Source organism: Amblyomma maculatum, chromosome 1 (assembly GCF_055883805.1).
Source record: "Amblyomma maculatum isolate TAMU_Amacu chromosome 1, ASM5588380v1, whole genome shotgun sequence".
In the NCBI taxonomy this organism is placed as follows: Eukaryota; Metazoa; Arthropoda; class Arachnida; order Ixodida; family Ixodidae; genus Amblyomma; species Amblyomma maculatum.
This window is the reverse complement of record NC_139344.1, coordinates 76,862,560-76,876,397: the sequence shown is the minus strand read 5'-3', so window position 1 is coordinate 76,876,397 and position 13,838 is coordinate 76,862,560. Positions and strand designations below refer to the sequence as shown.

The following is a 13,838-nucleotide window of genomic DNA, read 5'->3' as shown; positions in this document are numbered from 1 at the left end:
CGAATATGAAGTGGAACAAACTTTAAACGTCTTACTACTCCTGCTTATAAGAATGAATTTCAAAATATTCGCTTTCCAATTTTAATCGCCACCATCTTTATCGTCGGCATCCAGATGACGTGCACGTCAACTGAAAAGCCTCTCTTAGTGACCTTTGAGTAACTGTGCACCACACCAGCCGAGCTTCTATCCCTACAGTTCTCTTGCTCTCATCTCCTCGCTTCATTCTCGGAATGCACGACCGGCATTTTCTTTCCTTTAAAAGCAATACTGCTACCCTATCCAACCGCTGGTCATACTACGTATTATTTTATGCACGTTCTTCCGCATTACAGCCCCGCGCAGGTCAATTTTCTGTTATTATTTCAAGCTTCAGATATTATTAACTCTGTCATGTTTATTCTCTACACAGCGTTGTTTTACTTCGTCTTCTTACAATCAGAGCGGCCGCTGTTATGGTTTGTAGCCCGCTGGGCAGCTGTCTTGAATTCAATTTCGAGCCTTTTCGTTAGCTATAACCTCGATGGATGTGTGCCGGCCCTCTGCAAATGATATGATCACTTCTTTTCGAGGGTATCGTGACGATTCTGCCCATACTCAGAGACTGTCTGTAAAACGCGCTCTATTATGTTCCTCGTAATTTCATTTTTAACGTCCAGATGGGCGATCGCTACTTGGAGGAGAAAATTATGCCATCGCACTTTTTTCATTAGTTCAGTACGCGTATTTAAACAGTTTTTTTTTTTTTCTAGTCTTATGAAAAGTATTTCAGTTTTCGATTGTGTTATTTTAATTTGCCTTAAAATTTGTAGCTCTTTTGTTTATCGAGTTATGGTAAAATACACGATACTTTAAAACTTGTTCCCTCCAATACTCTCTTTTTTAATACGCAATAACTACTACCGATGCACAATATGCATCAAAAGATTGTATCGAAAATAGATCTTCGATACTGTTCATGACAAGAAACGAGCATAACAGGGTGGAAGCATTAAGGAAAAAATGTGTAGTGTGAACGTTAAAAGCAGGTAGAGTAATATTTTTCCGTGTCTGAAAAGCTGTACTGAAAAAACCAGGCATGGAAGGCATCACAAAAATAGCTGGCCTTTTAATTATTCGATTTCATTGCACTCGTGGAAGTGAAATAGGTAGACTGAAACATTCTTCAACATAATTAATAATGCGAAAGGCTTCATCTACCTCTCTTTCGGTCTTTTGTTCTGAAAAAAAAAAGAAGTAGTGTTGGGATTTTTGTACACAATACCTGTAGCGCACTTCATAACTTTTTCTCCTGATTTGCGGTACACTCTGGCCAGCTTTTTTTATTTAGATACCGAAGGGCAAACGCTGTTCAGTTTGTATCATTTCGTCACTTATTTGTTTTTTTATGACATTTGACAGGCGCGATATGCACTTCATCACTGGCAAAAACCTTTTTCATGGCACTTTCATTGACATTTTCGTTGCTGATCAGCTTGTGTGATAAACTTTCACACGCAGCGGGGATCACATGTGGAGGATAGCGAACGTTACGAAAACACCACACTTGCTGTTTGAAACAATCGTGTGTTTCTATAGTTTCAAAATTTTTCTAGGGAAGAGTGGCAGGCTAAAATTACGTTAGCATCTTTTATTAGCTCGCCATTCGGCACTGGGTTCATTTTACTTCTTTAGCCAACCCACTGAACGGGCTTTAAAAAGCGCATTTTTGACGTTCGATATATGCTGAGTGCATCATGAGGAAGGCCGGTCTGGAGGAGTCTTCAGCTGGAGTGAAGATTGCTGCGAAACGCATCAACAACCTTAGATATGCGGATGATACCACTTCAATGGCAGAAAATGAAGTGGAACTCAAGAGACTTCTGATGCGCGTAGAAGAAGAGAGTTTGGGCTTAAACTGAACATTAAAAAGACAAAGATCATGGCGCCTTGCCCCATCAAGTCCTGGAGCATCAAGGGACAAGAAGTGGAAGCTGTGACAGATTTTCTCTCCTTGTGCTCCAAGATTACCCCGGAAGGAGACTGCAGCTATGAAATTAGGAGACGCCTACTTCTGGGAAAGAAAGCCATGGCTAGCCTTGACCGCCTAGTAAAGAGCAGAGACATTAGTCTGCCAACCAAGATTCGTATAACTCGTGCTATGGTCTTTCCAGTTGTGATGTATGGATGCGAGAGTTGGACTGTGAAGAAGGCTGACCGCCGAAGAATTGACGCGTTTGAATTGTGGTGCTGGCGGAGAATCTTGAGAGTTCCTTGGACGGCCAGAAGATCAAATCGGTCGATATTGTCGACCATAAACCCTGACTGCTCATTGGAGGGTCAAATTTTAAAGTTAAAGCTCAGTTACTTTGGTGATCTGATGAGAAGAGAGGAGTCGCTGGAGAAAGACTTGATGTTGGGAAAGGTTGAGGGTCACCGGAGAAGGGGTAGGCAGCGAACGCGATGGTTAGATGGCATCCTCGAGGCGCATGCAGATGAAGTTATGTGATGTTAGGAAGATAGTGAGAGACCGGAAAGCGTGGCGTGATATGGTCCATAGGGTCACGAAGAGTCGGACGCGACTGAACGACTGAACTGAACTGATAACTCAACCAACGCTGTCGATTGCGAAAATTTTAGAATGGCGGCCACTTTTGCTGTTGACGGCCTTCAAGTTCGCAATGTAATTTTGGCCCTTGAAACAAACAAAAACAAAAGCTGGTTATTCGATTACACTGAACTATTCGTAAGATCATTAAGCTCTGTCATGTAATAAATGTCCACCTTACTGCAAAATCAACCTGCAAAGACAGCACAGTCGTATCTCTAGTAGTTTTTAAAATAAAATGTTCTAAGCGCTAAAAAAATTACACCATGCATGTACGGCCAGCTATTATTCCGTTTGAAACTGTTTTGCGCGATCTATTCGGGCGGATTGGTGTAAAAGAAACTGAGTGGTTGGAAAACATAGTGGCGTTAACCTTGCGGCCGGCGAAATGTAGTTAGTAGCCACGCTTAAGTCGAAACAAGTTGCCACTACCTACGCGCTACTATCAGTGCGGGTTGTGTCTTGTCATCGCCTCCATCTTGTCCGAAATGACGCGTGCTGCTGCAGACATGTAGCGGCTTACTCTGTCAGGGCTACCTCGACTCCCCTTGAAAGCTAAGCCCACTTCATGCCATCTTTTATTTTTTATTTTTTTTTTCCGCCGCTTTTATTTTCCGCGTTTTTCTTGCTTCCCCGCTTTCTTCAGGAAAACAGGGCTGCAGCCCGCAGCTGAAATGTCTCGAGTTGAGCCGTTTTCTGGAAGAAACGAGCTCCCGACCTCGGACTGGGTATTATACTTGCTGTCGCCCTCCCGCGCGGTGTCGTGCTCTTCCTCCTCCTTATCTCTGTCACTCTAGTAGCGCTGCGTGGTGTCTGTTTGCGCTTCCTTTGTACATGCGACTCTTTGGTGGGCCGTTTGCTTTGATCTTTCCTAGAGTTTCCTTCCGGCGTTTAGCAATGGCGCTTCCTGTCTTTCTTGCCATCTCCTTTGCAGTATCTTTCTGTTGCAGTGGTTTCTTGCGACGAGCGCCGACTTCGCTGGAAGTGTAATGGTTTTAAAGCACGATACAACGCAATGCGTTTTTCAGTGTTGTTTTCTTCCATTATTTTGCCGGCCTTGTTGAGCTTATTCCGCTTTCGTTTCGGCGTTCACCCAGTGGCGTGCGCAGGTAGAACCTCAAGCGTCGACATTCAGGCGTATGTTGACATTTTGTATTGTGAATGTAAAATTCTTGACAAGCATAGAAATATAGTCATCGCTGGAACCACGTCATGGACCTCTGAAGTTTCCATCTCGGATAAAGTAAACATTAGAGTTTGGTCACACAGCTGGGACATTTTATTCGTGGCGCTTACCAGCGTCATCTCCTAACAACAATTGTAAACTAACTGAAACTATACACAAACTCAATGACACGTGCAGCAGACGTGAGTCTAGGATATATTTTGAGGAAATGCTGCCAATTTTTCTTTTACCATAAACTGACTGTATGAATTTTTTTGTCAAATGGTGTTCTGCAAACATTAAGAAACCATACTGGTTATAAAAATGTGTTCATTTATTTCAACAAAATGGTATAAAAGCAGGAAATATATTTTGTCTTCCTCTCCCCTTTTCTCCTGGCAGAACACAGATTGACTTGAAAGTGAACTGTTGCCAGCTTCATTGGCCCCACTTTATAATGCATCAGGGTATACCATACCATTCCAAACGCTCCTCATCCATACGCGACCGACCAGTCCGACCTGTCCAATAGCTTTGCACAGAATGCGTGGCATTTCCTGGAATGAACAGCTTGTTTGCAGGTGAATTTGGCGAAGAGTACATCGATACTTCACGTATGAAGAGTTCATCGCGGTAATGCGATGATAGCGGGGTGGTATAGTCACCGTGGTAGAACGTAATGCTAAGATTTCAGTTAGCGACATGCGAATTCTACACTTTCGCTACCTCGGCCTCACATTTCCTCAGGCCTATAAAATGGCTGCGGGCTCCCTAGAAGGTACTTGTGAAAACTTGTTCAATTTGCTTCGCTTCCACACTTCAGTCATTGCCGATCGAGTCTGCCTTGTCTTCTTCGTGTTCTTGTTCTTTTTCTTTTTTTTTCTTTTTTTTTTTGTCCAGTACCACATTAATACGTACCTTTTCTGGCTTGGTTGACAGTCAATTGTGTGGTGCGTATCACCATTGGTTGTCAGCATGTAATCTTCAATTATTCATTCCCTAACTCGAATGAATCGTTGGTTACCGTGCGCGTGTGCTTATATATGTTTGTAGCTTAATCAGCCATTACGACGGTCAAATATATATGAAATAAACCTTAGTGTGCTGCCAATTTCTCCTTCAAAATCAAATAAAATTATGCAATAAATAAATTTTAAATATCGCAATGCCCAAGCAATATAAGACCAGTACCATACCGTTGTTATCCACTACGCCTAGCCCAGGGTCTCTTCAAAATCTAGAGGAGAGTCACGACATAAGGCGTTCAAAAAAGAGATTTATCTTTTGCTTTGTCTTTAGCGTTTAAGGTGTTCACAAAGGTGAAATGGTTTATAACGAAAGGACCCTTATGCTCAAATTCTACTGCAAGCTATGCAGGACGTGATGTTTGAGCACCCCCAACTGCTTTCGGCGACCTGAGCGTTTTAAAAGTGCTGCGCAGTATCACGGTGCACGGGTACTTCTGAACCTTCCAGGAGAAAATGCCGTGAAACTGAAACACCAATGCTCCCCAGCCACGAAAGAAACGAAATTGAGGTCCAGTTGCGTGGGTTTTGCATTGATACACGCGAGGATGTTATCTCTTCGACACCCTCTCCTTTTAATATTCCGCCTCTTCCTCAGCTCTCTCGTCAATAGGCAAATAGGATATCTTCTCGGTATTTTTTTTCTTCTAATTCATCTCGGGAAACTTGCCACATTTTTGTTCGTCACTCGCTCAGTCTTCCGGAACAGTGCCCGTCTATATTCTTAGGTGCACCCCATTCGCCGGAGGCATGGTTGAACGCGACCGAAATTGAACAGCGAGGCCGATGGACGGCTCCTTCTGTCGCTTCAAGCCTCTGTCGCGTGCCGCCTAAAAATCATCCGCAAAGATGTGATATGCTCCTGCGTTGCCCTCCTCCCATGGTTTGGATTTGGGGCCACCAGGCGTGCGCGCTCTAGCACCGCGGACTGCGTGCGTCGGCCACTGGCCGTCAAAGCTTGAAGAATGATCGCACAACACGACCGCAGGCAGCGTAGCACGCAGAGGGTCGAGACGACTCTCTCGTCACAAGAGAGTGCTCATATCTGTTTATTTTGTTTCCCTCTCTTCGTTACTTTTTCTCCGTACCATTCGAATACGATTGCTCAGCTTATGGCAGTGTTTCACTTTGTTCTGCCGTCCTTTTGCCCGGATAAAAAGAGAAACGTTGACCTCCTCAGTGAGACGCGCACTTTTAAACATATTCTCTTTGTTCCTTCGAGTTGTTCGTTATGGTTTTATGTTTCTGTTTAAGCACTGGTAAGTGTCAAGGACCTCTGGTATTTAGAACATGCAGAAACGGGTATGATTCCTCGTCAGAATACATTTATGCGCATCTATACACGCAGTCTAGTGAAAACAAAAAAAAAAATGTGACAAAAAAGGCGAAGCCATCAGCATCTTGTCATCGGTATGTAGCCGCGTCTTCGTGCGTTGCATTTCGAAGCACCCCGAGTTTCGGCGATGCGAACATACGTCCGGGAAACCCCATGTATGCAAATGCGCGCCGTGTTGCATTGCAATTTGAATAACAAGACGGGTTCTGTTCCAACCGCATTTGCCGTATAATATTTATCTGTGTTGCTATTTTGGTAGCGAAGATATCGGGTCAGTACTTATATACGGGGTGTTTCACTGAAGGTGAACCAAAACCTTTGAAAAGCCTGATGGTAGCTAGAAGCTTTATTATGACGTACTTGTGTTATGCACACGTGGTCCCAGCCTAATATCTTATTAATGACTAATTTCTGAAATAATTACTTGATAATGTTTTATTACCTTTTAAACTGTTCGACTTAGAGCGCCTGTTGTACGCGCAGAATTCAAGCCCGCCTTCCATATACCTTAACAGCCGTTTTAAATACGACGAGAAATAATATATTACTTGCTGCGGCAGGGTCCCGAATTTCTCTGTGCATCAACAAACTGAAACAGAACGTGCAAAACGTGTCTTTGACGTTTTTGACTATGCCTTTGGTTTGGTCACCCAGCTGAAGTCATCAGCGTGCGTGAGTACAATGAGCGTTGTTATCGCGACCAGCTACACTACCGGTTGTGATAGAAATGCGCACTCCTAGCTCCTTTCCACGACGAGCTTAGTTGAGAAGAGCAAATAACCTAAGGCTACTTCGGCTCAGCATGGTCATCACCATTTTCATCAGACTAAATGCCCCCTCGACAGGACAAGGGCCTCAACCATAAAACACTGAAAAAGAAAAAAGAAAGAAAGTACCTGCACCACCTACGGCCACCTTCTTCCCGCGACCCTCCAAATCTTATCCGCCCACCTGACTTTCTGCCGTTTCCAGCTGCGCTTATTTTTTCTTAAGATCCAGTCGTCAACGTCATCATCGTCATCATCAGCCGAAGTGTACCCACTGCAGGGCGAAGGACTCTACCATTTTCCTCCAACTAACCCGGTCCTGTGCTAGCCTCATCCACTTGACCCCTGTGAACTTCTTAACCTCATCCGCCCAGCTAACTTTCTGCCGCCCCCTGCTACGCTTTCCTTCACTTGGAATCCAGTTTGTTACGCTAAGCGACCATCGGTTATCCTCTCTTCGCACTACATGTCCTGCCCATGTCCATTTCTTCTTCTTGATTTCCACTAGAATGCCAGTAACTTGAGTTATTTCTCTGACCTAACTCTGCATGCTTCCTATCTCTTAATGTTACCACTACCATTTTTCCTTCCATAGCCCTCTGCGTTGTCCTCAACTTAAGTAGAACCCTTTTCGTTAGCCTGCACGTTTCACCCTTATAGGTGAGTACAGGTAAGATACAACTGTTGTATACTTTCCTCATGAGCGATACTGGTAAGCTGCTAGCCATAATGTGCGAGTACCTTCCAAGTGCGCTCCATTCTAATCTTATCCTCTTAGTATATTGCTATTTCGTGGTCCGGATCTACGGTTACCGGGAGATCCAGTGCGTTACATTTAAATGTCATCGGTTGTTCAGGCTTCGCATTACATGCACTGCCAATATCCCCTTCTAGATTTCAGCTACGACGTAATTTGCGTTTTCTCCTTGAGCCATTGTGTTCGCTTCCTGTCTCTTAACGGTACACCTGTTCATTTTCGTTTATACAGCTCGCGGCGCTCTCCACAGCTTAAATGGAACCATTCACGTTAGCCTCACGTTTTTGCCCCATACAGGCAGTAACGGTAAAATACTGCTGCTGCATGCTTTATCTTAATAGATACTGGTAAAGAGCAATCAATGACCAGAACCCGCCGGCAAAATGCACTGTATATCATTACAATTCCGCTAGTTGGTCCTCTCTCGTGGTCTCAATCCGCTTTGACTAAGTAGACGAATTCGCTTACGAATTTCAACGTATCGCTATCTATCGTAAATTTTTTTTTTTGTTCCCATACCTTCGAACATTACTGTTTTGAGCAATAATTTCAACTCCCAGTGACTGGTATTCCTGCCTGGGCCATTTATTATGTTCTGAAATGTACCCCCTGAACTACTTAACAATGCTGTGTCATCAGCGCCTTTCAGATTACCAAGGCATCCTCAGTTTGTTCCGTAATGCATGCATAACTGCTGAGGACTCGACTGAGCGAAATGACTTTTCTTAATCTCAGCTGGCTATTTTCTCCTATTTTTTCTATCACCTAATTGATGTGTGTATATGATCTGTTGCTAAGCAGCGTTCGCGAAAGCCAACCTGGTCGTTTCCTCGATTGAAGTCTATGGTTGCTCTGATTCTATGAGGAGTTACCATGGTAAAATATTTTATGCGACGGACAGTCAGCTGATCGGTCTGTACTTTTTCGACTCTTTGACGTCCTGTTTGTGACGGATCAAGGTGACATTAGCGTTCTTCCAAGATTCTGACACGTTCCGGGTAGTGGGACGTCCTAGCACAGTCGCCTCATCGTCCTTCGAGAAATCTGGAATAGTCTGATCCCATCGTCTGAAAATGTGAATACATTTTTTATTACTTTTATTATTTTTGACAACTAAAACAAAAAATACTACCTCAAATTTATAAAGCGTGAGAGAAATGCTGCCAAAAATTTGCCAACATGATCCTCACAAGTTGAGGCATGGGCTGAAATTAAACAAGACATTACTTCAAAGTACCTAAGCCCCCAAATCATGACACTTAACGGGCGGGAACTGCGCTTCAGGGAAAGCATGGTGCGAGGAACAAGAAAGCTAGAGACTAGAATTCTGTTGCTGGACAAAAATAGTAAGAAAGCATCAAATACGGGTTATAGACCTCCGCACAAGAAGACTGGGCAAGAGCCATGCTGCCCTACTTTTCCCCAACTCGCAGGACCCCCATTGCGAATCACGGGAGCGTGCCGCGCATAAGGGCGGAAGAATATGACGGCCTTCCAGGAAGTATGCCAAGAGTAGGGTGCAGGGATAGAGGCACTGTCGAACCTCCCTCCTTTCTCCTTCCTTTTCTTCCCCGTGCATTATCTCACAAATGGGCCCCGCGCTTTCTCTTTCCGATTGTCCGAACCAGCGGCGAGAGCAAATTGCGCATGACCCTTCTAGACCGAGTGACCAGTTGGGACGCCGAGAAAAAGAACAAGGTTGCCAGGGGCCTTGACTTCTCGGTGGAGCAGCCCCAATTATGTCCCCAGCGGAAGGCCTGCGAGATGCTGGCACAATGTCTTCCATAACAAAGGGCACAAAGTCCTCATGTGCATTGTGGGGCCAGTTCAACGACGGCGCTTTCTTGAGCGTACTGCAACTTACGGAACGAGGCGACCTTATGGCGCTATGTTTGCTTTTCCAGCAAAAGCCTCACAAGGTCGTGTGCTGGAGCTCTCTTTGACGATGTCACAGCGGAGGCCTTTTAGATTCGCGAAAGGAAGTTAAAACGCCAAAGCTACGACGGCGAAAACGTCACTGGGCGCTGATGTTCCGAATAAGCACCCTCTTGTACCCTGAAAAAAGCCGGCGTTTTTGACGAAGTGAACTCTATTCTGCGGCTTAGTTTTGCTGTTGTTGCTGCTGATGATGCTGATGATGGTGGTGGTGGTGGTGGGGGTGGTGACCTTCGAAAATTCGTCCCCTATGGTACTCAAGAGTGCGTTCATAGTTTTATTTTCGCGGTACTCATCGGCCTCGCACGAAACCTATCAGTATGGGTGCTCTAAAAAAGTCACTTGCTAAGATTTATTTTAATATTTTCTGAAATTTTATTTCTGAGTATTGAAAGCCCTTTATTGTTTAGCGGAGCTCCGGCATGTCTCAGGTAGTGAGTGCATTGAAGTACTGCACATCTACTTACAAATAGCTGCTTCAGCTCCGCTGGGGATAATGTGTCCTGCGGAAAATAATAGCTTCTTGGTTGTGCAAGCTTTGCAATATTTTCAATCCCTTCCGCATAGCACTTGAGGTGTTTGCGCAGCATTAGTTCCTTTTTTTTGTGTGTGTGATGCCGGGGCCCGCTTGCTGCTAGCAAGCAAGATAGCATGGGTTAGCCCTTAAAAAAAAAAAAAAAAATGGTTTGGCTGCATCCGTGTGCCTCTTGAGTGTCGATCAATTATCATAGGTCAGTCTTATCTTTGTTTAATCGGCAACGGTATCCCAAAAATTTCGGCCAGAAAATTAGCAGTGTTTTTGTGAAGAATGATGTGTTATATAATTTTTTTCTCTTTTTTTATTTCGGCAGTTTTTTTCGTAATGCTAAGACTTTGTATTATTTAAAATTTTAAAAGCGAAGAGGCATTTTAATCGTTAAAAATTTGTCAGTTGTCAGGTTCTCTTGGAGGTTTACAGTTAGCATTTTTCGATGTTTTTGCCTGTGTCAAAATGTGTTACCCTGTGCAGAATAACTTGAAGACAAATAGAACAAGCTGTGGAAAGCGATCGATAAAACAACAGGGCGGTCATTCTACTTGGCATGCATAGAGATTGAATAAATTGCAAAAAAAAAAATGTTTATGCAGGCAAAGTGCTCATTGGATCGGTGTTAAATACCCAGCGTAATAAAATAAAACCCAGTTAAATGTTTTTGTCTGAGTACTAACAATGTGGTACTAACATACTTTTTTGTAATCAGAAAAACCAGAGTTCCTTGCGTTGGTTTACGTTGGTTTTGAAATATGTGGTTGGTTAAAATGTGACGCGTTTTGCTGTGAGCCTTATGAACAAAAGATGGCTCTGCCACATTGTCGACGTGCCTTTACTGTACCGAGAAACTGCAGTGCCTGTCTGCAATGCGACATTGATGCACGGTCAGCCTAGTGGTATTTCGTAGAAAGTACGATCCATTTACATGATATTTTTAAACACGGCCCATTTTATTAATTGCTTTTCTAGAATGAATTGGCCTCTTTAACAGCACTCTAAATTGGCACGCCATTTATGATAATCTTGAGGTGTTTTTCTCGTTATTGTGTATCCATGTCTAAAGTGCTTTCTTTTTGTTGTTTTTGCTGTTGTAGCCAAGTTCGTAACAAATAAAAAAAAAGTGAGGATGCTTTTTCATGCAGGGAGGGCTGTGTGAAATGGGATTCACGCAAATTCCTTTTCGTTCCGAGGAGTGGTGCTCTGCCTAATTACTGAACTCGTTTCTTCTTGTCTCTCCTGTTGTGCAGGTGCTAGCGTTCACTCTACTCGGATGGACAAGTGCCAACGAGCGTGCACCAAATCCCGCTGCACCGTATCCAGCTTCCGGAACAACCACAGCTGCCCGGTCCCATGCAGCAGCGGCGTCAAATCTCTGGTCGAGCGTCAGCGCTCTTACCAGGGCTGTCCGGAGCCTGGCCGACCAGCCAGCTGGGCTGTCGGACGATTGGTCTACTCGGCTCAGCGCGGCCGCGCGTCGACCACTGCCCAGCCGAGAGCCGCAGCCGACGACGGCCGCGCCGAGTGTCGAGGTGCCGACGATGCCTGCGTCCAGTGTCACCACTGCCACCGTCCCAAAACCGGCGAGCAAGCATTCGGCGGTCCAGGGGCTAACGGAAACGTACCCTGAGCAGCACGCCTCCGCGAGGCGCGTGGTGGTGCGCAGGAAACTTCTTTTGCCAGACAGCACCGTCGCGCCGATCGAATCGCACGCGAGCTCAGTCGTCTACGAGGCTTCGCAGATGCGGCCCAACAAAGTGGCGTTTCACGGCAGCACCGAAGCAGCCAGTTCCCCCAATTTACGCGTCTACTCGTCAGCCTTTAATGAAAAATTGGTCGCCTCCAGCGAGAAACAGGGTAACCAGGCGTCGCCGCGACCAGCGCGCGAGCCACATTCGCAAGCTGTCCCGCGCACCGTCACCATTCCCTACCAAGTTCCGCAGCGTGCCGTCCTCTCTCCTAGCCCAGTGAGAAGCAGCCATATCGAAGCATCGTATCCATTCAAATATAAGCAGCACACTGCGGCTCCTGGAGTCAATGACATTGTTGTTCGCCTTCCGAACTCCCTCCGTGTCCCACCCAGACTGACTGGTCCGCCTTTGCCCGTACGCACTCCGAAGCACACCGCAGGTTCCGATGACCACAGACGAGCGTCCCACCGCGAGCCTCCGCTGCCGATTTTTTACCCACGTGATACTCACACTGGCAGTCGAGGAAACAGCGAAGGAAGCTCGATCAAGCATGGTCCCGTGAAAGAAGACTTCCCGTATCTAGGAGAATACCCGTATACCGACGACACCTCCAGTTACGAAGAAAGTGGGCAGCGCGAGCCCCACGGGCATGGAAGTGAAGTAGTACACGCTCCTTACCGTCGTCCTTTGTATACGTTCCCTAAGCCCATAGACTTCGGGCTTTCAAAAATGAATCAAAAAGGCTGCAAGACAACGGTTAAGGAGCTCAAGCATGTACCGAAGGATGCGATAGGAGCTAGCTCGGACCTGCATTCCTTGTTCAGATACAAACGAGGTGCACCGACTGAGCCAAAGATGACAAGTATTATCATGACTAAAGAGTGTTTCTTTCCGGAGGATCCGGCAGGCGACGGCAGCAGCACCGCCAGCAGTACGCGCTCTAAGGATAACTCTGTGCCCGCTTCCGTTTACAGGTACCCTTCCTCGAAGCGGGCCTACCTCAGCAATTACGATCCTCAACCAAGGTCCACGCACAACACTCCTACGTACAATTCTTACTATTCACGCCCACCAAGTCAAAGCGGTTGGCGAAGTGTCGGAAGTGCACCTGTGTTTCGAGCGAGCAAATTTCTGTCGACTGGCCCTAGCTTCACTTCCTCGAGTTTTGACGGAGCGGCGTCCCGAGAGCCAGCCCCGTACTCGAGTGGCCGATACGACAGGGAAAATTCCGATCGCAGGGACCTCCGAGGATTGCCGTCGACGGTGTTTAGGGACGACTCGGCTGAGAGAGGAGGGCGCATAGGGGACAACTCGCCCTACGGCTGGCGCGACAGGCGCAAGGGCAGCGACGAGCCGCGAGACCACCATGGCGGCCACGGCACCAGCCCCCTGGCCAGCGGTCACAAACCGCGAAGACGGGGGCCCCCTTTGCCTAAGACGATGAATAGAAGCTTCGCCTTCTACAGGCGTGACGAGAACCCCGAGAAAGACCACTTCGTCGAGAGCTACTCGACGGCACGCCGAAAATCTTTCCAGTCGGACTACGACAGTGACCGGGACGGGTTCTTTGAGTGACCGCTATAAAGGGTGCATTTAATTCGTACGTAATTGTAGGGGATGTGCTGCTTTTTCATGTCTGACACGATGTATCGATATAAGTATCGTGTATCTAAGTGCGAACTAATCGGCGACGGCATACAGCGCCCCAGCACTGTCGTCTCTCAATGTGATGCATTGTTTGTTTCTACGCTCCGAAAAGAAAATATACGTATTTGTCTGTCTTTTCACGAGTATCTCGCTTTATTGGGCGCAATAATGGAGGATGCTAAGCACTGAGGACATTGTGCTCTCTCGCGCGTATTTTGCCTTTTGGCTGCGCGCGTCATTTGCTCCTATTTCTGTGTCTAATGTTCGTGCGAGGAAACTCAGCCATACAAGTAGGCTTGCTAAACTGTTCTGTGTCACTGGTATGAAGAGAACGTCCGCACTTCCCCTTTTCTGCTAAAGGAACCAGCATATATTCATAAACGTATGAACACTTAAGCC

At 46.0% G+C, this 13,838-nt stretch overlaps 1 protein-coding gene across 1 annotated transcript in view; it reads left to right on the top strand.

Moving 5' to 3' along the window:
* The window catches only part of LOC146202854 (QRFP-like peptide receptor), an 800,647-nt gene extending 787,083 nt beyond the window's left edge, over nucleotides 1-13,564 (top strand). Inside the window, exon 2 of the mRNA XM_084585181.1 lies at nucleotides 11,352-13,564. Coding sequence (XP_084441307.1) covers nucleotides 11,352-13,367 — 2,016 coding nt within the window. The 3' untranslated portion in view covers nucleotides 13,368-13,564. The remainder of the gene's footprint in view (nucleotides 1-11,351) is intronic.
* The last annotated feature ends 274 nt before the right edge of the window (nucleotides 13,565-13,838 follow it).